This window comes from Pristiophorus japonicus, chromosome 13 (genome assembly GCF_044704955.1).
Source record: "Pristiophorus japonicus isolate sPriJap1 chromosome 13, sPriJap1.hap1, whole genome shotgun sequence".
Classification (NCBI taxonomy): Eukaryota; Metazoa; Chordata; class Chondrichthyes; family Pristiophoridae; genus Pristiophorus; species Pristiophorus japonicus.
In genome coordinates, this window is record NC_091989.1 from 195,996,833 (window position 1) to 196,022,811 (window position 25,979).

Sequence of the window (25,979 nt, forward strand, 5' to 3'; positions counted from 1 at the left end):
ATGAGCTAGGTTTTCAACATGGTTTTATGAAACGGAAATCGTGTTTGACAAATTTATGAGAGTTTTATGAGGATGTAACTGGCAGGGTAGATAAAGGGGAACCAATGGATGTAGTATATTTGGATTTCCAAAAGGCATTCGATAAGGTGCCACATAAAAGGTAAGGGCTCAAGGGGTTGTAGGTAATATAGTAGCATAAATAAAGGATTGGTTAACGGACAGAAAACAGTGAGAAGGGATAAATGGATCTTTTTCAGGTTGGCAGGCTGTAACTAGTGGGGGTGCTGCAAGGATCAGTGCTGGGGCCTCAACTATTTATACTCTATATTAATGACCTAGATGAAGGGACCGAGTGTAATGTATCCTAGTTTGCTGATGATACAAAGCTAGGTGGGACAGTAAGCTGTGAGGAGAACACAAAGAGTCTGCAAAGGGATATCGATAGACTAAGTGAGTGGGCAGTAAGGTGGCAGATGGAGTATAATGTAGGGAAATGTGAGTTTATTCACTTTGGTAGGAAGAATAGAAAAACAGAATATTTTTTAAATGGTGAAAAACTTTTAAATGTTGGTGTTCAGAGAGATTTGGGTATCCTCGTGCAAGAAACATCCAAAACTAGTATGCAGGTACAGCAAGCAGTGAGGAAGGCAAATGGCATGCTGGCCTTTATTGCAAGGGGGTTGGAATATAAGAGTAAGGAAGTCTAGCTACAATTGTGCAGAGTCCTGGTGAGACCACATCTGGAGTACTGTGCACAGTTTTGGTCTCCTTATCTAAGGAAGGATATACTTGCCTTAGAGGCTGTGCAACTAGATTGATTCCTGGGATGAGCGGGCTGTGCTATGATGAGAGATTGTGTAGAATGGGCTTAACTCTCTGGAATTTAGAAGAATGAGAGCTGATCTCATTGAAACACACAAGATTCTGAAGCAGATTGACAGGGTAGATGCAGGGAGGTTGTTTCTCCTGGCTGGAGTGCCTAGAACCAGGGGTCACAGTCTCAGGATAAGGGGTAGGCCATTTAAGACAGAGATGAGGAGGAATTTCTTCATAAGAACATAAGAAATAGGAGCAGGGACAGGCCATTTGGCCCCTCGAGCCTGCTCTGTCATTCAATAAGATCATGACTGATCTGATGACTTCAATCAGAGGGTGATGAATCTTTGGAATTCTCTACCCCAGACGGCTGTTGATGCTGAGTCTCTGAGTATATTTAAGGCTGTGGTAGATAGATTTTTGGACTCTAGGGGATATGGAGATCGGGCAGGAAAGTGGAGTTGAGGTCGATGATCATCTTATTGAATGATGCAGCAGGCTCGAGAGGCCATATGGCCTACTCATGCTCCTATTTCTTATGTTCCTCATGTTCTTAAATGTCAGGTACAGAATACAATCGGATGAGGAGAAAGAGCAGGAGCTTCCAGGCGGGAACCTGCTTGGAAAGAAAGACCCACACTGTGGAGTCAAAACTCCTCACCAAACCCACCCCAGTCAAGATGATTCTGCTGCTGATTAATGAGCGTGCAGTAATTGTGAGTGTTCCCTCCCACACTTTGTCTGAGAGCACATTCCCGCTCCGTCTCCCTCCCGTTCCCAGTTCCCCTCCCAGTCTCCCTCCCCCTCCCACTCCCAGGCTCCCTCCCCCTCCCAGTCTTCCTTCCCCTCCCAGTCTCCCTCCCCGCTCCCATTCTCCCTCCCCCTCCCAGTCTCCCTCCCCCTCCTAGTCCCCCTTGCAGTCCTGGTCCCCCTTGCAGTCCCCCTCCCCCTCCCAGTCTCCCTCCCGCTCCTAGTCCCCCTCCCAGACTCCCTCCCCCTCCCAATACCCCTCCGCTCCTAGTCCTCCTCCCCCTTCTAGTACCCCTCCCCCTCCCAGTCCCCCTCCGCTCCTAGTCCTCCTCTCCCTCACAGTCCCCCTCCCCCTTCCAGTCCCCCTCCAGTATCCCTCCCAGTCCCCCTACCCCTCCCAGTCTCCTTCCCCCTCCTAGTTCCCCTCACCCTCCCAGTCCCCCTCCCGTTCCTAGTCCCCCTCCCAGTCCCCCTCCCCTACTCCCGCTTTATCTGCACTTTACCTGCCGACCATCTCCGAGTTGTTGTAAACGGGAATGTTGGGCTTGTCCCTGTTGTTGTACGGCCCAAAGTGACAGTTTGGAGCCCCAAACCATTCGTCAAATCCGTGCCTGAGGGGGTGGAACTGGGCTCGGTGCCCCAGGTGCCTGAGGGAGCAGACAGGGAGAGTCAGACTGTAAATCTCTCCAAATTAAAACACTAAAGATACACGCAACACACAGATTCCAGGCTCGATCAACTCCAGTACTTAATCCTTACTCTACTCTCTTAATACAGTGCAGGCCCACAAGGTATGATGGAGTGGGTGTGATCGGACGGGTGTGATGGAGTGGGTGTGATCGGACGGGTGTGATGGAGTGGGTGTGATCGGACGGGTGTGATGGAGTGGGTGTGATCGGACGGGTGTGATGGAGTGGGTGTGATCGGACGGGTATGATGGAGTGGGTGTGATCGGACGGGTATGATGGAGTGGGTGTGATCGGACGGGTGTGATGGAGTGGGTGTGATCGGACGGGTGTGATGGAGTGGGTGTGATCGGACGGGTGTGATGGAGTGGGTGTGATCGGACGGGTATGATGGAGTGGGTGTGATCGGACGGGTGTGATGGAGTGGGTGTGATCGGACGGGTATGATGGAGTGGGTGTGATCGGACGGGTATGATAAGAACATGAGAACATAAAAAATAGGAGCAGGAGTAGGCCATACGGCTCCTCGAGCCTGCTCCACTATTTAATATGATCATGGCTGATCCGATCATGGACTCAGGTCCACTTCCCTGCCCGCTCTCCATAACCCCTTATTCCCTTATCGGTTAAGAAACTGTCTATTTCTGTCTTAAATTTATTCAATGACCCAGCTTCCACAGCTCTCTGAGGTGGTGAATTCCACATATTTCCAGCCCACTGAGCGAAGAAATTCCTCCTCATCTCTGTTTTAAATGGGAGGCCCCTTATTCTAACATCATGCCCCCTAGTTCTAGTCTCCCCCAGCAGTGGAAACATCCTCTCTGCATCCACCTTGTCAAGCCCCCTCATAATCTTATACATTTCGATACGATCACCTCTCATTCTTCTGAATTCCAATGAGTAGAGGCCCAACCGACTCAACCTTTCCTCATAAGTCAACCCCCTCATCTCCGGAATCAACCTAGTGAATCTTCTCTGAACTGTCTCCAAAGCAAGTATATCCTTTCTTAAATATGGAAACCAAAACTGCACGCAGTATTCCAGGTGTGGCCTCACCAATACCCTGTATAACTGTAGTAAGACTTCCCTGTTTTTATACTCCATCCCCTTTGCAATAAAGGCCAAGATTCCATTGGCCTTCCTGATCATTTGCTGTACCTGCATACTAACCTTTTGTTTCATGCACCAGGACCCCCAGGTCCCGCTGTACTGCAGCACTTTGCAATTTTTCTCCATTTAAATAATAACTTGCTCTTCAATTTTCTTCGAAAGTGCACAACCTCACACTTTCCAACATTATACTCCATCTGCCAAATTTATGTCCACTCACTTAGCCTGTCTATGTCCTTTTGCAGGTTTTTTATGTCCTCCTCACGCATTGCTTTTCCTCCCATCTTTGTATCCTCAGCAAACTTGGCTACGTTACACTCTGTCCCTTCTTCCAAGTCGTTAATATAGATTGTAAATAGTTGGGGTCCCAGCACTGATCCCTGCGGCACCCCACTAGTTACTGATTGCCAACCCGAGAATGAACCATTTATCCCGACTCTCTGTTTTCTGTTACGTATGCAGTTTTCCAATCCGCTGGGACCGCACCAGAATCCAGGGAATTTTGGTAGATTACAACCAATGCATCCACTATCTCTGTAGCCACTTCTTTTAGGATCCTTGGATGTAAGCCATCAGGTTCAAAGGACTTGTCTGCCTTTAGTCCCATTATTTTACCGAGTCCTACTTTATTAGTGATAGTGATTGTATTAAGTTCCTCCCTCTCTATAGCCCCCTGAATATCCACTATTGGGATGTTTTAGTGTCTTCTACTGTGAAGACCGATATTTGTTCAACGTCTCTGCCATTTCCCTGTTCTCCATTATTAATTCCCCAGTCTCATCCTCTCGGTACAGACACATTTACCTGAAGGGGGAAGGAAGGGCATCCAAAACTAGAGCTCCCTGGATGAATACGATATAGAGTTTAAAATGAGACAGAAGAAGGAAGCTTGTGACAAATGTAAGGTTAATAATGCAGTGGAGAAATAAGCTGAATATAGAAAGTACAGAGGAGATCTAAAATATTAGAATAGATTAGCGGCTGACATAAAAATGAACCCAAAAGTCTTTATTAAATTTATAAATATTAAAAGGGTAGTCAAGGTAAGGGTGAGGCCGATTAGGGACCAAAAAGGAGATCTTCTTGTGGAGACAGAGGCCGTTGGCTAAGGCACTAAATAAGGACTTTGCATCAGTCTTCGATGGAAAAGAGGATGCTGCCAATGTAGCAGTAAAGGAGGAGGCAGTAGCAATAGTGGATAGGATAAAAATAGATAAAGAGGAGGGACTTGAAAGGTTGGCAGTCCTCAAATTAGAAAAGTCACCTGGTCCGGATGGGATGCATCCTAGGTTACTGAGGGAAGTAAGGGTGGAAATTGCAGAGGCTCTGGCCACAATTCTCCAATCCTCCCTTGATATGGGAGTAGTGCCAGAGGACTGGAGGATTACAAACGTTATTCAAGAAAGGAGAGAGGGATAAACCTGCCGATTACAGGCCAGTCAGCTTACCGTCGGTGGTGGGGATTGATGAGAGTACTGTGGTTTGTATATGGACTTTCAAAAGGTATTTGACCACTGCACAGACTTGCTGGCTGATAGAGTATTCAAAAAGGCTCATTTAGACAGGCTTTGAAAATTCACAGACCCCCAAGTCAAAGCTACTACGTGCTGCTCAGCATGTTGCATTAACTCATCAATCAACTTGACATTTTCGGAGCTTGGGTAGCGAGCCAATAAAACGTTAAAAGACTTTCAATTGAGCCAATAAGGTCAAAGAAGGCGAGTTCTTTTCTGTAAATTGATCCAGGTATAAAGTACAGCCATTTTGACCATGTGTCTCAGTAAAACAAAGAAACTGGCAATCAGCCAGCAGTTTGTTGCTCTCTGCCAGTATTAAAAAGTTAAAACTACCACCGGAGTTCGTATTTCATTGGAAATTAAGAGATCTAACAATTTTGGCGCTGCGAACAGGATCGCTGAGGAAAGAAACTGAATTTTGGACATCGGACCTACATTTTGAGGTAAGGACTCCTCTTTTTAAAAAGTCCTCGGTCAAAAGTCTAAATTCGCCTCTCCTTCTACGCGATTCCGAAAGCCTCCGGTTTGCGAACCCTCCGGTTGATAGTCAGCTCGAGGTCCCATAGACGTCTAAACTTCGGCGGTGTGTTAGTTAATTAATCACCGACCTATTGATCGGCTAGCAGGCCTACGACTCGAGACCCCAGTAAAGAACTCAGTAAAGAAATGGCAGCAGGAGATAAGGGCAAAGAATTGCCTACAACTGTTAAAGGTGGGCAGGCACCACCTCAAGTTTCACTAAATTTAATTCTCGAACAGTTGAAAGAATACATAGAGCAACAATTCAATTTATCTAAAACCTGTATTAAGATCGAACAAAAGTACGGAACCTCCAAAGGACAATGGTCCTTGGACGAGATTAAAAGGGTCTGGGGAAAAACGACCCGTATGAAAAATAAAGAGCAAACTAGATGGTCCCTAGCCGTTATGGGCCAGATTCGAAACCGGAATGAAATTATAATGCGTTCCCAACATGATCGAGAACTGACCAGTACAAAGGATCAATTGCAAGCAGTTTGTGCACAGCTGCGACAGAAAAAGCTTGAACTTGAAAAGCTGGAAGCGGAAGTTAAAGATCTTAAAGGTGAAATTAAAGAATGGAAAAAATCATTTGGTCAAGAGACAGTAATAGGAAAAGGAAAATGTATTGATCAATTCCCAGGGTACCCATGTTTGGATAAATTAAAAGCGCAAACCCGAAGACACGACCGAGGAATAGATACGGTTTCTGAATCCTCCGACAATACAGTGTCGGAGGATGATGAAGAATTAGGGGTGCGCTTTGCCCCGTTTAAAAAAAGACGAGTTGTAGTCAAATCAGAAGAGACTGCGGATGAGGGCGGAACCAAAAAAACAAAGAGACGGGTGTACGAAGAATACTTAGTTCATGCTCCGGCAGAACCAGAGAAAATTTATAAATGGTCCAAGGAATTGCCCAATTCAAAGAAAGAGGGAGTAAAAACGTGGGACCAATTGGACTGCTTAAGAAATATATATCAACTTCATCCCTGGGACGGAGTGCAAATTTTGACCATAATGGTGCCAAAAACACAGGGAAGAAAATTGCACGACAAGGTAGATGAAGCTTTGGGGCAGAATGAGCAAGAATTAGACGCAGGATGGGAAGTGATTAAACACTGGCTGCAAGCCTTCAGTCCAGCTAAGACAGACTGGGGAAAAATTGCAGCCTGCCAACAGAAAGGAACAGAGGAGGTCATGGAGTATGACGAGCGGTTTAGATGCACGTGGCTAGAACATTCGGGTGTGAATAATACAGATGAGGAAATGGATGAACAAGTGTTTGGACCCCTGAAAGTAACTTTCGTGGCAGGTCTAAAGCCAGAACTGTCCAAAATGCTTCAGGTAGTGTTACCGGACTGGGAAGGTAGAGGAACTACCTTTGCAGCATTGGTGGATCGATGTAACCAATTAGATCGGGATATGGGAGCTAAAGTCCGAGCTGTACAGGCTATGGGATGGAAATCCTAGGATTCCGATAAACAGTCATTAGGAAAATTAGCCGGAAAATGTCATTATTGTGGGAAAGAAGGTCACTGGGCCAAGACGTGCAGGGCAAAACAGAAAGGTCGTGGCTGGGGAAGAGGACGCAGCCAGGGATACAATTCAGTCAACAAGCCAGGCTTGTCACAAGATAATGACCTCATAGAAGCATTTAAGCGACTGACAATACAACAACAGAAGGAGTTACTTGGGATAGCAAAAAACGATTAGAGCCCACCCTGGCCCCCCTCCTCGCACTAATACAACAAAGGGGAGATGGGCTATATATAACTGTGAGGGTGGGCGATAAGGATGTGGACTGTCTTTTAGACACAGGGGCAGAATTAACATGCTTACCCCAACAATATGTCGACGATATCCTGCTAGCTTCAAACACAGAAGAACAGCATGAACAAGATTTACGAGCTTTGCTGGATCACCTTCGGCTGAAAGGACATAAAGCCAGCATCGACAAAGCACAGATCACCAAGAAGGAACACCATGGTCCCAGGCACTACCAATAGTGCTATGTAGCATTAGGGCAACCCCGAACAGAACTACAGGTCTAAGCCCATTTGAAATTATAACAGGAAGACCCATGTCGCTGCCGGGAACTATCGATTTACGGAAAGCTGATGTTCACTTAATGAGTGACACTTTGTTATCATACTGTCAGAACTTAACCAATGCTATTAGTTCTGTTTCCCGACAGGTATCGGCAGCTTGGGGTAATCCACCCGAAGGAGGACACGACATCATCCCGGGAGTCTGGGTGTATGTGAAAAAGTTGCATAAAGAACCTTTGGGTGCCAAGTGGGAGGGACCTTATCAAGTGTTATTGACCACCCAGGCAGCTGTTAAAGTCCAAGGAAAGAAAGCCTGGATCCACGTTTCACACGTTAAACGAGCACCCGTAACTGAAGCTGAAATCTAATAATAAGGACAATTACTTTTTGAGAAAATGTATAAATGTACTGTATTATTGATTGTAGGTATTCTAGGCATAGGCCTACTTCTTACTAGCCGACCTTCTGCACCAAAGGGAAATAGTCGGGTAGCAAGGGAATTACATGTAAATACCTTTTTATATAGTCATACATTTATGCCAAACAAGGTAACATTTCTAGTTGTTGGGTGTGTGCGCATATTCCTATTCACTCAAAGGGAGGGATTCCCTTGAGGCCAGTTCCCTTGAATATCTCGGAAATGGCTGAGTGGATAATTAATCAAAATAAAACAGGCAATGCATTTCAGGATACGGAAAACTGGGCACGTAAATGGAAGTCAGTAGGTTACAATCTGACTACCTTTGAAAAGGATACCAACCGTGGTACAATAATTCCAAATGGCCCCCATTTTTTGTTATTGCTAATACAACGGGAATAGGAAGACCGGGGGAATCGGTCTGTCTGATTAGAAACATCAAAGGAGGCCAAAATATGGGGTACAGTAACTACTTCCGGAATTATAATATAATCATGCCACGGAACCGTCCAAACTGGGCCGATGTGGGAATTTTTAACGTAACGGGGATTCTGAATAAAACAGATGTTAAAGCCTGGACAGGCCCCGGAGTGTTGCTGACAAAGAAACAGCTAACATTCATTGCCTATAATGGCACCTATTGGGTGTGTGACCCCAAGGCCTACCCTTGGCTGCCCCAGAATTGGATGGGATCCTGCTATTTAGCCTACATTGTGCCTTATATGTATCATATAAAGTCACTGTTGGAACATTTACACTGTCCTAAGAGAGCTATCACAGAAACAGAGAGGTTCTTTGCCATTCTGATCCCCAGGTATGGGACCGCCAGATTGGTAAGGGAATCCATTAACATGGCATCCGTTGTGGAACGGGTAGCCAATGATACCTCAGAGGCCCTAGTTAAAATCAATGCAGAAATGGTAGCAATCCGCACAGTAGCCCTACAGAATAGACTGGCCCTTGATTACATCCTGGCTGAAAAGGGAGGTACTTGCACCCTACTCGGAACTGAGTGTTGCACATATATCCCAGATAGCTCCGAAGAAATTACCCACTTAGCGGAGCATATCCAAAAGGAGGTAGAAAAACTTAAGCAACCCCCATCATTCACTTTGTGGAGTGGAGCCACTGAATGGCTCGGTTCAATAGGAACTTCATTGGTGGAAGGTTTAATTCTATTTGTTGTAATTGTTTTACTTTTATATTGTTTGTTTATGTTGATTAAATGTTGTTGTGACCAGGTGGCTGTAGCTGCTGTCCCGCATGTGAGACACCTTGCAGGTCCCAGCAGACCGTCTGTACGTGGCACAGGGGTATGTTATGCTTAAGGAAAGGTTGTTTACTGGTTGAACTAAGATTAAATTGGAATAAGGTTAATTAACCTATTAAAACCAGACTTCCATTGTGGCCACGATGGAACTCGGGTTGGTGTAAATTTGTGTGGAAGCTACTAGTCCGGACATGTGGCGAAACTCATCAACAAATTTTAGAAGGAAACTCTATTAACATGTATGAAATTATTTTGTAGAATGTTTAACCAGTGATACCTGAAGTTTTATGATTCAGTTTGTGAAAGAATCAAAGGGGGGATTGATAGAGTATTCAAATAGGTTCATTTAGACAGGCTTTGAAAATTCACAGACCCCCAAGTCAAAGCTACTATGTGCTGCTCAGCATGTTGCATTAACTCATCAATCAACTTGACATTTTCGGACCTTGGGTAGCGAGCCAATAAAACGTTAAAAGACTTTCAATTGAGCCAATAAGGTCAAAGAAGGCGAGTTCTTTTCTGTAAATTGATCCAGGTATAAAGTACAGCCATTTTGACCATGTGTCTCAGTAAGACAAAGAAACTGGCAATCAGCCAGCAGTTTGTTGCTCTCTGCCAGTATTAAAAAGTTAAAACTACCATCGGAGTTCGTATTTCATTGGAAATTAAGAGATCTAACATTAGCAAAATTAACGCCCATGCGATTAAAGGGACAGTGGCAGCATGAATACGGAATAGGCTAAGGGACAGAAAGCAGAGTAGTGGTGAACGGTTGTTTTTGAGAGTAGAGGGAAGTATGCAATGGTGATCCCCAGGGGTCGGTATTGGGACCACTGCATTTTTTGATATATATAAATGACCTGGACTTGGGGATACAGGATATAATTTCAATGTTTGCAGAGAATACAAAACACAGAAATGTAGTAAACAATGAGGAGGATTGTAACAGACTTTAGGAGGACAGAGACAGACTGGTGAAATGGGCAGACACATGGCAGATGAAATTTAAAGCAAAGAAGTGTGAAGTGATACATTTTGGTAGGAAGAATCAGGAGAGGCAATATAAACTAAATGGTACAATTTCAAGGGGTGGACAGGAAGAGAGAGACCTGGGGGTGTACGTACACAAATCTTTGAAGGTGACAGGACAAGTTGAGATGGTTGTTAAAAAAACATATGGGGATCCTTGGCTTTATTAGTAGAGGCAGAGAGTACAAAAGCAAGGAAGTTATTATCAGTGACTAGTGGGGTGCCACAGGGTTCAGTGCTGGGATCCCAGCTATTTACAATATACATCAATGATTTAGATGAAGGAATTTAATGTAATATCTCCAAGTTTGCAGATGACACTAAACTGGGTGGCGGTGTGAGCTGTGAGGAGGATGCTAAGAGGCTGCAGGGTGACTTGGACAGGTTAGGTGAATGCATGGCAGATGCAATATAATGTGGATAAATGTGAGGTTATCCACTTTGGTGGAAAAAACACAAAGGCAGGATATTATCTGCAGATTAGGAAAAGGGGAGGTGCAATGAGACCTGGGTGTCATGGTTCATCAGTCATTGAAAGTTGGCATGCAGGTACAACAGGCGGTGAAGAAGGCAAATGGTATGTTGGCCTTCATAGCTAGGGAATTTGAGTATAGGAGCAGGGAGGTCTTACTGCAGTTGTAAGCTAATTTGTGGAAGGATGTTCTTGCTATTGAGGGAGTGCAGCGAAGGTTCACCAGACTGATTCCCGGGATGGCAGGACTGACATATGAGGAGAGACTGGATCGTCTGGACCTGTATTCACTGGAGTTTAGAAGGATGAGAGGGAATCTCATAGAAACATATAAAATTCTGACGGGACTGGACAGGTTAGATGCGGGAAGAATGTTCCCAATGCTGGGGAAGTCCAGAACCAGGGGACATAGTCTAAGGATAAGGGGTACGCCATTTAGGACTGAGATGAGGATAAACTTCTTCACTCAGAGAGTTGTTAACCTGTGGAATTCCCTGCCGCAGAGAGTTGTTGATGCCAGTTCATTGGATATATTCAAGAGGGAGTTAGATATGGCCCTTACGGCTAAAGGGATCAAGGGATATGGAGAGAAAGCAGGAAAGGGGTACTGAGGAAATGATCAGCCATGATCTTATTGAATGGCGGTGCAGGCTCGAAGGGCCGAATGGCCTACTCCTGCACCTATTTTCTATGTTTCTATGTTATGTTAAACGTTTATAAAACACTGGTTTGGCCCCAGCTGGAGTATTGCGTCCAATTCTGGGCCCCGCACTTTAGGAAGGATACCAAGGCCCTGGAGAAAGGATTTACTAGAATGGACCCAGGGATGAGGGACTTCAGTTATCTGGAGAGGCTGGAGAAGCTGGGGCTGTTCTCCTTAGAGCAGAGACGGTTAAGGGGGAGATTTAACAGAGGTGTTCAAAATGATCAATGGAGTAAATAAAGAGAAACTGTTTCCAGGAGCAGGAGGGTCGGTAACCAGGAGGGACACAGATTGAAGGCAATTGGCAAAAGAACCAGCGACAACATGAGGAAACATTATTTTACTCAGCGAGTTGTTGTGATCTGGAACACGCTACCTGAAAGGGCAGTGGAAGCAGATTATATAGTAACTTTCAAAAGAGAATTGGATAAACATTTAAAGGGAAAACATTTGCCGGGCTGTGGGGAAAGAGCAGGGGGAGTGGGACTAATTGGATCACTCTTTCACAGAGCCGGCACAGGCAGGATGGGCCGAATGGCCTCCTTCTGTGCTGTATCATTCTATGATTCGAAGTGAACCGTGTGTACACTAAATGTACAGACATTTCACGCTAAACATTGCTTTGATGTTTTAAAGTTAACCAACCACTTCCCAACGATTTTGCTGGAATATCCTGCCTTCCTCAGGAGTTCTGGCAACAGAATCTCCGAATCAGGAATTCCTCCCAGGATTTCCTGCGGTGTGTACCCTGCGGAGAGAGAAAGGCCGTAGTGTTACTGACAAGTGAGGCTGGTTAAATTAAAGTGACCCGCCGAGAAACAATGTCCACTTTCTGTCATTCCCGCCCCCACTCTGTTCATCCCACAAGATGAGCTCTCCAGGGTCTTGGTACAGATGGGGAGAAGCAGACTGTCAGTGAGAACTGGGTTAAGATTCAAGTGAGATTGATAGCTTCCAATCTCTGCTCTCAGGGAGAGTTCCTCATCTCATGAGGCACAGCACTGATTCACGCAGCCACTCTCTCTCTCCCTGGTGTGCACTCCCTCACACACAGGCGCGCTCTCTCACACTCTCCCTCACACACAGGCACGCTCTCTCACACTCTCCCTCGCACACAGGCACGCTCTCTCACACTCTCCCTCACACAGGCGTGCTCTCACACACTCTCCCTCACACACAGGCGCGCTCTCTCACACTCTCCCTCACACACAGGCACACTCTCTCACACTCTCCCTCACACACAGGCGCGCTCTCTCACACTCTCCCTCACACACAAGCGCGCTCTCTCACACACACACTCTCACACATGCTCCCTCTCAGTCACACACACAATCGGTCTCTCGCACTCACGCTCGGTCTCTCGCACATGCACGCTCGGTCTCTCGCACACGCACGCTCGGTCTCTCGCACGCGCACGCTCGGTCTCTCGCACGCCCACGCTCGGTCTCTCAACACGCCCACGCTCGGTCTCTCGCACGCGCACGCTCGGTGTCTCGCACGCGCACGCTCGGTCTCACACGCACGCTCGGTCTCACACGCAAGCTCGGTCTCACACGCAAGCTCGGTCTCTCGCACAGACCCTCTCCCTCGCACAGACCCGCTCCCTCGCACAGACCCGCTCCCTCGCACACACACAACCTCGCACACACACAACCTCGCACACACACAACCTCGCACACACACAACCTCGCACACACGCTCCCTCGCACACACGCTCCCTCGCACACACGCTCCCTCGCACACACGCTCCCTCGCACACACGCTCCCTCGCACACACGCGCTCTCGCACACACGCGCTCTCGCACACACGCTCCCTCGCACACACGCTCCCTCGCACACACGCGCTCTCACACACACGCGCTCTCACACACACGCGCTCTCACACACACGCGCTCTCACACACACGCTCTCTCACACACACGCTCTCTCACACACATGCGCTCTCACACACACGCTCTCTCACACACACGCGCTCTCACACACACGCGCTCTCTCACACACGCGCTCTCTCACACACATGCTCCCTCACACCATCATCATAGGCAGTCCCTCGGAATCGAGGAAGACTTGCTTCCGCTCTAAATGTGAGTCCTTAGGTGGCTGAACAGTCCAATACGAGAACCACCGTCCCTGTCACAGGTGGGGCAGATAGTCGTTGAGGGAAGGGGTGGGTGGGACAGGTTTGCCACACGCTCCTTCCGCTGCCTGCGTTTGATTTCTGCATGCTCTCGGCGATGAGACTCGAGGTGCTCAGTGCCCTCCCGGATACACTTCCTCCACTTAGGGCAGTCTTTGGCCAGGGACTCCCAGGTGTCAGTGGGAATGTTGCACTTTATCAGGGAGGTTTTGAGGGTGATCTTGTAACGTTTCCTCTGCCCACCGTGAAGGAGTTCAGAGTAGAGCTCTTGCTTTGGGAGTCTCGTGTCTGGCATGTGAACAATGTGGCCTGCCCAGCAGAGCTGATCAAGTGTGGTCAGTGCTTCAATGCTGGGCCTGGTCGACGACGCTAACATTGGTGTGTCTGTCCTCCCAGGGGATTTTCAGGATCTTGTGTAGACATCGTTGGTGGTATTTCTCCTGCGACTTGAGGTGTCTACTGTACATGGTCCATGTCTCTGAACCATACCCTCACATACACGCTCCCTCACACACACGCACTCCTTCACACACACGCTCCCTCACACATAGCCGCGCTCTCTCACACACATCCACACCCACACGTTCACTCTCACACACGCGTGCTCACTCATACACACATGTGTGCTCACTCTCACATACACGCACTTTCCAGCAGGGGTTACCAGCCAGTGACTGAGGTCAGCTAGCAGGAGCTGCGCGCTGACCGATCATGGACTGACACTTACCGTTCCGAGCATGTGCGTTCGTGGTGTAGAAACCATTCCTGATGGGGAGACGACCGGTCAGTAACGCAGCTCGGGCTGTGGAGAGAGGAGGAACCAGGGAACGTACTTCAATAACTTGATATTCACTTTAACAATAATTACCTCAGAGGGCCGAGAACTCAGCGATTCTCATTGGTTAATATTAGTGTAACTCTGACATACCCCGCACCCCTCGCTGAGATACCCGCAGCCCTCACTGATATATCCCGCACCCACTCCCTGATATACCCCGCACCCACCCGACATACCCCGCACCCCTCGATTATATATCCCGCACCACTCCCTGATATACCCCTCACTCCTCGCTGATATACCCCGCATTTAGAATGCCACAGATTAATCAAGGACAGTCAGCATGGATTTTTTTAAGGGAAGTTCATGACTGATTAACTTGATTAAATTTTTTGAGGAGGTAATAATAAAGGTTGATGAGGATAGCACATTTGATGTAATCTACATGGATTTTAGCAAAGCCTTTTAGCTGAAGGTAGTAAGCCAGGTAGATAAGGTGGTTAAGAAGGCATACGGAATACTTGCCTTTAGTAAGCAAGGCATGAAATACAAGAGCAGGGAGGTGTGCTTCAACTGTATAAAACACTGGTTCGGCCACATTTAGAATACTGTGTGCAGTTCTGGTCACATTACAGGAAAGATGTGACTGCACTAGAGAGGATACAGAGGAGATTTACCAGGAAGTTGCTGGACTGGAGAATTTTAACCATGAGGAAAGATTGGATAAACTGGGTTTGTTTTCTTTGGAACAGAGGAGGCTGAGGGGAGACCTTAGTGAGGTGTATAAAACTAAGGGGCCTAGATAGAGTGGATAAGAAGGATCTATTTCCCTTGGCTGAGGGGTCAACAACCAGGGGACATAGATTTAAAGTAATTGGTAGGTTTAGAGGGGATTTCTGGGGGATTATTTTCACCCAGAGGGTGATGGGGGTCTGGAACTCACTGCCTGAAAGGGTGGTATGGCAGAAACCCTCACCACATTTAAATGGTACTTGGATGTGAACTTAAAGTGCTGTAACCGGCAGGGCTATGGACCAAGAGCTGGAAAGTGGGATTAGGCTGGATAGCTCGTTGTCGGCCGGCATGGACACCATGGGCCGAAATGGCCTCCTTCCGTGCTGTAAATTTCTATGATTCTATGATTTTGACAAGATCCCACATGGCAGACTGGTCAGAAAAGTAAAAGTCCATGGGATCCAGGGCAAAGTGGCAAGTTGGATCCAATATTGGCTCAGAGGCAGAAAGCAAAGAGTAATGGTTCATGAGTGTTTTTGTGACTGGAAGGCTGTTTCCAGTGGGGTTCTGAGAATGTATATCGCAAGGCAGCGAACGCGTATCGAAGGAGAAGAGGCAACAGGAGAATAGTTTATGAAGAATAGTTTGTGTAGAATGGCTTTTAGAAAGAATCATGGGAAAATGGCTAAAAGAAAATGTCAAGCTGAGATATTTGCAATGTCGACACAAAAAGGGGTTACTCAGAGTTGTGGTCAAACATGAGTTATGCGAAAAGCAAAGTCAGACATGAGTCAGACGAGGGGCTGCTATATCCAGCCATGAAATAGGGAAATGCTATGAAAGTCGAAACAATAAACACATCCCTGGAGCCCGCCCTATTTGGAGAGTTGTTAGCCTGCAATTGGGTATGCTATGGGGGAAATCGACCAATGATTGTATAAACTGAGTGTCACTCAAATGTGTTCTGCTGTAACAATGTATAAGTGTTGAGCTTTTGTACTGTTACGAGACTTGTCAGGTGAGAGGTGGACAGGCTCGAATCGAGAGTGTTCCCTTTATCTTAACAGGTCCCGGCCGGAGAATCTACAGAATAAAGGTCTTATGTTGCTAAGACTAAAAGTGTTCGTGTGTCAGTGAATTCGCTGAAACAGATTGAAGGGAAAAGAATCCAGTATCTACAGTTCCACAGGGCTCAGTACTAGGCCCCTTGCTTTTTGTGGTATTTATCAATGATTTAGACTTGAACGTAGGGGGTATAATTCAGAAGTTGGCAGATGATACAAAAAATGGCTGTGTGGTTGATAATATGGAAGAAAGCTCCTTTTCGGACAGCACAGAAACATAGAAAATAGGAGCAGGAGCAGGCAATTTGAGCCTGCACCACCATTCAGTAAGATCATGGCTGATCATTCCCTCAGTTCCCTTTCCTGCTTTCTTTCCATACTCCTTGATCCCCTTAGCCGTTAGGGCCATATCTAACTCCCTCTTGAATATATCCAATGAACTGGCATCAACAACTCTCTGCGATAGGGAATTCCACAGGTTAACAACTCTCTGAGTGAAGAAGTTTCTCCTCATCTCAGTCCTAAATGGCCTACCCCTTATCCTAAGACTGAATCCCCTGGTTCTGGACTTCCCCAACATCGGGAACATTCTACCCGCATCTAACCTGTCCAGTCCCGTCAGAATCTTATATGTTTCTATGAGATCCCCTCTCATCCTTCTAAACTCCAATGTATAAAGGCCCAGTTGATCCAGTCTCTCCTAATATGTCAGTCCACTCATCCCAGGAATCAGTCTAGTGAACCTTCACTGCACTCCCTCAATAGCAAGAACGTCCTTCCTCAGATTAGGAGATCAAAACTGAACACAATATTCCAGGTGAGGCCTCACCAAGGCCCTGTTAAATGCAGTAAGACCTCCCTGCTCCTATACTCAAATCCCCTAGCTATGAAGGCCAACAGACCATTTGCCTTCTTCACCGTCTGCTGTACCTGCATGCCAACTTTCAATGACTGATGAACCATGACACCCAGGTCACGTTGTTGATACGGATTATTTTTCCCTCGATCTGTTTCAGCGAATACACTGACGCGAACACCTTGCCTTTTCTGTAAAGGACCTTTATTGAAGATTCTCCGGCCGGGACTTGTCAAGACAAAGGAACACTCTCAATCAGAGCCTGTTTACCTTCCCCTGGACAAGTTCCTTTTCAGCGCGAAAAGCACAGTAGATATACATTTTCAAAACAGAACACATTTGATTAGCACTTGGTCTATCCAATCCCTTTCTGCCTCCCCCCGCCGAGTACGTCCAATGGCAGGCAAGAAAGTCTCCCAATTAGGGCTGGTGTCAGGTAGGTTAGTTATAGTTTTGCTACACTGTCTTCCCTTATCAGTAAAGAACCCAATTAGTTTCTCTTCCTCCTTATCAGTAGAAGCTATTACTTTTCCCTTCCTATCTAGGATTGCTTTCTTTCTTTGTGCTGCCTTGGGCTTTCTCATGACCCGTGTCTAACCTCAACTTCAACTCTTGGTAACCCCTTTTTTTTCTGTTGATTCTGCAGTTGTCTGCATCTTGACCATTTCTTTAGCTATTTTCCCATGATTCCCTATCTCCATCCTTTTGCCACCTTCTCTAGCCATCTACCACTTTCGCAACCCTTTTACACATTCTCAACGTTGCACCTCCCCATTTCCTAATCTGCCTCCAAAGTGGATAACCTCACATTTATCCACATTATACTGCATCTGCCATGCATTTGCCCACTCACCTAACCTGTCCAAGTCACCCTGCAGACTCTTAGCGTCCCCCTCACAGCTCACACCGCCACCCAGTTTAGTGTCATCTGCAAACTTATGGATATTACACTCAATTCCTTCATCTAAATCATTGATGTATATTGTAAAGAGCTGGGGTCCCAGCACTGAGCCCTGCGGCACTCCCCTAGTCACTGCCTGCCATTCTGAAAAGGACCCGTTTATCCCGACTCTCTGCTTCCTGTCTGCCAACCAGTTCTCTATCCACGTCAGTATATTACCCCCAATACCATGTGCTTTAATTTTGCATACCAATCTCTTGTGTGGGACCTTGTCAAAAGCCTTTTGAAAGTCCAAATACACCACATCCACTGGTTCTCCCTTGTCTACTCTACTAGTTACATCCTCAAAAAATTCTAGAAGATTTGTCAAGCATGATTTCCCCTTCATAAATCCATGCTGACTTGGACCGATCCTGTCACTGCTTTCCAAATGCACTGCTATTTCATCCTTAATAATTGATTCCAACATTTTCCCCACTACTGATGTCAGGCTAACCGGTCTATAATTACCCGCTTTCTCTCTCCCTTCCTTTTTTAAAAGTGGTGTTACATTAGCTACCCTCAGTCCACAGGAACTGATCCAGAGTTGATAGACTGTTGGAAAATGATCACCAATGCATCCACTATTTCTAGGGCCACTTCCTTAAGTACTCTGGGATGCAGACTATCAGGCCCCGGGGATTTATCGGCCTTCAATTCCATCAATTTCCCGAACACAATTTCCTGCCTAATAAGGATATCCTTCAGTTCCTCCTTCTCACTAGACCCTCGGTCCTTTGTACTTCCGGAAGGTTATTTGTGTCTTCCTTCGTGAAGACAGAACCAAAGTATTAGTTCAATTGGTCTGCCATTTCTTTGTTCTCCATCATAAATTCACTTGAATCCGACTGCAAGGGACCTACGTTTGTCTTCACTAATCTTTTTCTCTTCACATAACTATAGAAGCTTTTGCAGTCAGTTTTTATGTTCCCGGCAAGCTTCTTCTCGTACTCTATTTTGCCCCTCTTAATTAAACTCTTTGTCCTCCTCTGCTGAATTCTAAATTTCTCCCAGTCCTTAGGTTTGCTACTTTTTCTGGCCAATTTATATGCCTCTTCCTTGGATTTAACACTATCCTTAATTTCCTTTGTTAGCCATGGTTGAGCCACCTTCCCCATTTTATTTTTACTTCAGACAGGGATGTACAATTGCTGAAGTTCATCCATGTGATCTTTAAATGTTTGCTATTGCCTATCCACCGTCAACCCTTTAAGTATCATTTGCCAGTCTATTCTAGCCAATTCACGCCTCAAACCGTCGAAGTTCCCTTTCCTTAAGTTCAGGACCCAAGTTTCTGAATTAACTGTGTCATTCTCCATCTTAATAAAGAATTCTACCATGTTATGGTCATTCTTCCCCAAGGGGCCTCGAACAACAAGATTGCTAATTAATTCTTTCTCATTACACATCACCCAGTCTAGGATGGCTAGTTCCCTTGATGATTCCTCGACATATTGGTCTAGAAAACCATCCCTAATACAGTCCAGGAAATCCTCCTCCACCGCATTGCTTCCAGTTTGGTTAGCCCAATCAATATGTAGATTAAAGTCACCCATGATAACTGCTGTACCTTTATTGCATGCATCCCTAATTTCTTGTTTGACGCTGTCCCCAACCTCACTACTACTGTTTGGTGGTCTGTACACAACTCCCACCAGCGTTTTCTGTCCCTTGGTATTCTGTAGCTCCACCCATACCGATTCCACATCATCCAAGCTAACGTCCTTTCTTACTATTGCATTAATTTCCTCTTTAACCAGCAATGCCACCCGCCTCCTTTTCCTTTCTATCTATCCTTCCTCAATGTTAAATACCCCTGGATGTTGAATTCCCAGCCTTGGTCACCCTGGAGCCATGTCTCCGTGATGCCAATTACTTCATACCCGTTAACTGCTATCTGTGCAGTTAATTCGTCCACCATATTCCGAATACTCCTCGCATTGAGGCACAGAGCCTTCAGGCTTGTCTTTCTAACACACTTTGCCCCTTTAGAATTTTGCTGTAATGTGGCCCTTTTTGATTTTTGCCTTAGGTTTCTCTGCCCTCCACTTTTACTTTTCTTCTTTCTATCTTTTGCTTCTGCCCCTATTCTACTTCCCTCTGTCTCCCTGCATAGCTTCCCATCCCCCTGCTATATTAGTTTAACTCCTCCCCAACAGTACTAGCAAACACTCCCCCTAGGACATTGGTTCCAGTCCTGCCCAGGTGCAGACCGTCCGGTTTGTACTAGTTCCACCTCCCCCAGAACCGATTCCAATGTCCCAGGAATTTAAATCCCTCCCTTCTGTACCACTCCTCAAGCCACATATTCATCTGAGCTATCCTGCGATTCCTACTCTGACTAGCACGTGGCACTGGTAGCAATCCTGAGATTACTACTTTTGAGGACCTACTTTTTAATTTAGCTCCTAGCTCCCTAAATTTGTTTTGTAGGACCTCATCCTGTTTTTTTACCTATATCGTTGGTACCTATATACACCACGACAACTGGCTGTTCACCCTCCCTTTTCAAAATGCCCTGCACCAAGACATCCTTGACACTTGCACCAGGGAGGCAACATACCATCCTGGAGTCTCGGTTGCGGCCGCAGAAACGTCTATCTATTCCCCTTACAATTAAATCCCCTATCACTATCGCTCTCCCACTCTTTTTCCTGCCCTCCTGTGCAGCAGAGCCACCCACGGTGCCATGAACTTGGCTGCTGCTGGCCTCCCCTGATGAGTCATCCCCCCCAACAGTACCCAAAGAGGTGTATCTGTTTTGCAGGGGGATCACCACAGGGGAACTCTGCACTACCTTCCTTGCACTGCTCTTCCTGTTGGTCACCCATTCCCTATCTGGCTGTGTACCCTTTAACTGTGGTAAGACCAACTCACTAAACGTGCTTTTCACGTCATTCTCAGCATCGTGGATGCTTCAGAGTAAATCCACCCGCAATGCGGTCCGTCAGGAGCTGCAGGTGGATGCACTTTCCGCACCTGTAGTCGTCAGGGACACCGGAAGCGTCCATGACTTCCCACATAGTACAGGAGGAGCATAACACATGTCCGAGCTCTCGTGCCATGACTTAACCCTTCAATAAACTTAATTTGGCAACGACAATGCTAAAAGGTTGCTTACTGATAAAGAAAAGAAAAAGAAAAACAACTTACCAATCACCAACGAATCACTTACCCCCTTGGCTGTGACGTCACCTTTCGATTTCTTTCTACTTCTTGTTTGTCTCACCGCTGCAGCTGTACCAGCTGGCCTCCGACGATGAACTCCCGACACTGCTCCCCGACTGATGGGCCTCTTGTAGGCCTCCTTGATCTCCCTACTCCGCCTCCAACGATGAACTCCCGACGCTGCTCCCTGACGTATGGGCCTCTTGTAGGCCTCCTTGATCTCCCCGCTCCACCTCTGACGACAAACTCCCGAGCAATGGACCGAATGGCCTCTTTCTGTGCCATAAAGTTCTATTATTCTCACAGATATGCCCTGCACTCATCACTGTAACACTGATATACCCCACATCCCTCACTGTAACACTGAGGGGACGAAATCCGCACAGCGACTCCGGGAAGAGCTCCTTGGCCACGGGGAGAAGATGATTGAGGGAGGACTCTAGCGACGACTTTCCCATTGGTTGATAGCAGGGCGATTCCTCTGTAGTTGCCGCAGTCGGATTGACCCGTTTTTTAAAGATGGTCACGATCACTGCATCTCTGAGATCTCCCAGCATGCTCTCCTCCCTCCAGATGAGAGAGATGAGGTCGTGTATTCGCGCCAGTAGTGCCTCTCCGCCATACTTCAGTGCCTCAGCAGGGATTCCATCCGCTACCGTAGCCATGTTATTTTTTTAGCTGTCTTATGGCCTTTTCTACCTCGTGCAGTGTTGGGGTCTCACTGAGGTGGTGGCGGGTAGCATGCTGTGGGATGGAATCGAGAACACTCGAGTCAAAGGCAGAGTCCTGATTGAGGAGATCTTCGAAGTGTTCCTTCCAGCGGGCCCTGACTGCACTATAACACTGCACCCCTCACTGTGATATACCCCTTACTGTAAGAAAGATTGCATTTATATAGCGCTTTTCACTACCACTGAATGTTTCAAAGTGCTTTAGAGCCAATGAAATATTTTTGTCGTCTAGTCACTGTTGCAATGCGGGATCCCTCACTGTAACACTCTAATATACCCTACATCCCTCACTGTAACACTGATATACCCCACGCCCCCTCACTGTAACACACTGATATTCAAACAGGCTGCATTTAGACAGACTGAGAGAATTCACAGACACCAAGTCAGAGATGCTACGTGAGTGGGAGCATGTTGCATTAGGTCATCAATCAACTTGACATTTTAGGACCTTGGGTAGCGAGCCAATTAAAAGGTTAAAAGACTATTAATTGAGCCAATAAGGTCAAAGAAGGCGAGTTCTTTTCTGTAAATTGATCCAGGTATAAATACAGCCATTTTGACCATGTGGTCTCAGAAGGACAAAGACCTGGCTTAAAGACAAGAGCTTCTTACAGCTGCCAGAAATAAAGTGACATTAAAACTACAATCGGAGTTTGTACTTCATTGGAAATGAAGAGATCCAACAATTTTGGCGTCACGAACACGATCGCTGAGGAAAGAAACTGAATTTTGGACATCGGACCTACATACTGAGGTAAGGACTCCTCTTTATAAAAGTCCTCGGTCAAAAGTCTAAATTCGCCTCTCCTTCTACGCGATTCCGAAAGCCTCCAGTTTGCGAACCCTCCAGTTGGTAGTCGGCTCGAGGTCCCATAGACGTCTAAACTTCGGCGGTGTGTTAGTTAATTAATCACCGACCTATTGATTGGCTGGAAAGCCTACAACTCGAGATCCAGTAAAGAAATCAGTATTATGGCAGCAGGAGATAAGGGCAAAGAATTGCCTACAACTGTTAAAGGTGGGCAGGCACCACCTGAAGTTTCGCTAGATTTAATTCTCGAACAGTTGAAAGAATACATAGAGCAACAATTCAATTTATCTAAAACCTATATTAAGATCGAACAAAAGTACGGAACCTCCAAAGGACAATGGTCCTTGGACGAGATTAAAAGGGTCTGGGGAAAAACGACCCGTATGAAAAATAAAGAGCAAACTAGATGGTCCCTAGCCGTTATGGGAAAGATCCAAAACCGGAATGAAATTATAATGCGTTCCCAACATGATCGAGAACTGACCAGTACAAAGGACCAATTGCAAGCTGTTTGTGCACAGCTGCGACAGGAAAAACTTGAACTTGAAAAGCTGGAAGCGGAAGTTAAAGATCTTAAAGGTGAAATTAAAGAATGGAAAAAATCATTAGGTCAAGAGACAGTAATAGGAAAAGGAAAATATATCGGTCAATTCCCAGGGTACCCATGTTTGGATAAATTAAAAGCGCAAACCCGAAGACACGACCGAGGAATAGATACGGTTTCTGAATCCTCCGACAATACAGGGTCGGAGGATGAAGAATTAGGGGTGCGCTTTGCCCGTTTAAAAAAAGACGAGTTGTAGTCAAATCAGAAGAGACTGCAGATGAGGGCGGAACCAAAAAAACGAGGAAAAGAGTGTATGCAGAATACTTAGTTCATGCTCCGGCAGACCCAGAGAAAATTGATAAATGATCCAAGGAATTGCCCAATCCAAAGAAAGGGGGAGTGAAAACGTGGGACCAATTGGACCGCTTAAGAAATATATATCAACTTCATCCCTGATACGGAGTGCAAATTTTGACCATAATGGTGCCAAAAACACAGGGAAGAAAATTGCACGACAAGGTAGAAGAAGCTTTGGGGCAGAATGAGCAAGAATTAGACGCAGGATGGGAGGCGATTAAACACTGGCTGCAAGCCTTCAGTCCAGCTAAGACAGACTGGGGAAAAATTGCAGCCTGCCAACAGAAAGGAACAGGGGAGATCCTGGAGTATGACGAGCGGTTTAGATGCACGTGGCTAGAACATTCGGGAATAATACAGATGAGGAAATGGATGAACAAGTGTTTGGACCCCTGAAAGCAGCTTTCGTGGCAGGTCTAAAGCCAGAACTGTCCAAAATGCTTCAGGTAGTGTTACCGGACTGGGAAGCTAGAGGAACTAACTTTGCAGCATTGGTGGATCAATGTAACCAATTAGATCGGGATATGGGAGCTAAAGTCCGAGCTGTACAGGCTATGGGATGGAAATCCCAGGATTCCGATAAACAGTCATTAGGAAAATTAGCTGGAAAATGTCATTATTGTGGGAAAGAAGGTCACTGGGCCAAGACGTGCAGGGCACAACAGCAAGGTCGTGGCTAGGGAAGAGGACGCAGCCAGGGATACAATTCAGCCAACAAACCAGGCTTGTCACAAGATAACGACCTCATAGAAGCATTTAAGCGACTGACAATACAACAACAGAAGGAGTTACTTGGGATAGCAAAAAACGATTAGAGCCCACCCTGGCCCCCCTCCTCGCACTAATACAACAAAGGGGAGATGGGCTATATATAACTGTGAGGGTGGGCGATAAGGATGTGGACTGTCTTTTAGACACAGGGGCGGAATTAACATGCTTACCCCTACAATATGGAGACTTTTTGCCGTTGGATGGCAGGGCACGTACAACCTATGGAGTTGGGGGCCATAAAATGGAAATTGGAAGGACAACACCGGTACTTATAGGGCTGGGTCCACATCAACTAATCACGCCGGTCTGGATAGGCCCAACAGATCAACCCCTTTTGGGAATGGACGTTCTAATCCAAGTAGATTCATCGTTGCATTTCGAGGATGGTCAGGTGACATGGTCAATTAGAACTTTGAAGAAAGAAGAATTGAAGGAACACCCGATATGTGCTAAAGATAAGAACGATTGTGGCCTACTCCAGATGGAGCCTGCGTCATTTACCGGGACCAAGCCTCCAAGCACTAAACAGTATCCCATCAGTCCAACTGCCATCGCAGGAATCTTGCCGGTTATTCAACAATTGGAGAAACAAGGGGTGCTTATTAAAAGGCATAGCTCCTCCAATAGCCCCGTGTGGCCGGTACAGAAATCTAATGAGACTTGGCGTTTGACTGTCGATTATAGGAAAGCTAACCAGTGTATTGATCAAAAAGCTCCTTTGGTCACAGATCCCTCCACCATTTTTAATGCCCTCAAACCGGAACATAAATATTTCTCAGTTTTCGATATGGCCAACGGATTTTGGTCGGTGCCTCTGGCACCGGACGTTCGACAGTGGTTTGCTTTCACTGTCCAAGGACAACAGTATACTTGGACCCGGTTACCACAGGGTTTCCACAAAAGCCCTACGGTATTCCACATGGCTTTACAAAGCCATTTGTGAGAATTACCTCCCCTGTCATCCACAGTCATCCAATATGTAGACGATATCTTGCGAGCTTCAAACACGGAAGACCAGCATGAACAAGATTTACGAGCTTTGCTGGACCACCTTCGGCTGAAAGGACATAAAGCCAGCATCAACAAAGCACAAATATCCCAAGAAGAGGTTGTATACCTGGGACAAAAGATTTCACAAGGAAAGAGAGAACTTACCCAGGATAGAACTGCAGCCATTCGGGCTGCTAAAAAACCCACCACTATTCAGGAACTAAGGTCTTTTTTGGGATTGTGTAATTTTAACAGAAATTGGATTGACTCCTTCACACAGCTTGCTCAGCCACTGAATGATATTTTAAAGGGGAAACGTGCCTCTAAAGAAGCCATCACCCTCACTAAGGAACAGCAAGAGGCCTTCCTGAGTTTGAAAAAGGCTTTGTATTCGGCACCGGCTCTGGGAATCCCCAACAGTGGTAAGCCATTTACCCTGTTTGTCCATGAGAAAGAAGGATATATGACAGCTATACTGACACAAGAACATGGGGATCGGCAAAGACCTATTGGCTATTATTCGACAAAACTGGATGCGGTAGCCCTCGGATGGGGAAGTTGCCTAAGGGCCATGGAAGCTACATGTCGAGCGGTAATGACCACTGCGGGTCTAGTCCTCGACCAAAAGCTGATTGTCAAGTGTCCCCACACGTACATGCTTTGCTGTCTATGAATAGAATGTCTCAGGTGACGGCAGCAAGATGGACCCGCTGGACAGCAGTTTTGGAAGCTCCTAATCTCCATATCGTCCGG

The 25,979-nt window shown here is 46.4% G+C and overlaps 1 protein-coding gene across 2 annotated transcripts in view; it reads right to left on the reverse strand.

Annotated features, from left to right (window-relative positions):
* Positions 1 to 25,979, reverse strand: part of galns (galactosamine (N-acetyl)-6-sulfatase) — a 91,479-nt gene that overhangs the window by 41,090 nt on the left and 24,410 nt on the right. The window contains exons 3-5 of one of the 2 annotated variants that reach the window (XM_070898351.1): positions 14,203 to 14,277; positions 11,984 to 12,086; positions 2,070 to 2,213 (exon numbers count right to left, since the gene is read on the reverse strand). In XM_070898351.1, coding sequence (XP_070754452.1) covers positions 2,070 to 2,213; positions 11,984 to 12,086; positions 14,203 to 14,277 — 322 coding nt within the window. The remainder of the gene's footprint in view (positions 1 to 2,069; positions 2,214 to 11,983; positions 12,087 to 14,202; positions 14,278 to 25,979) is intronic. The other variant, XM_070898352.1, reaches the window with a different exon arrangement.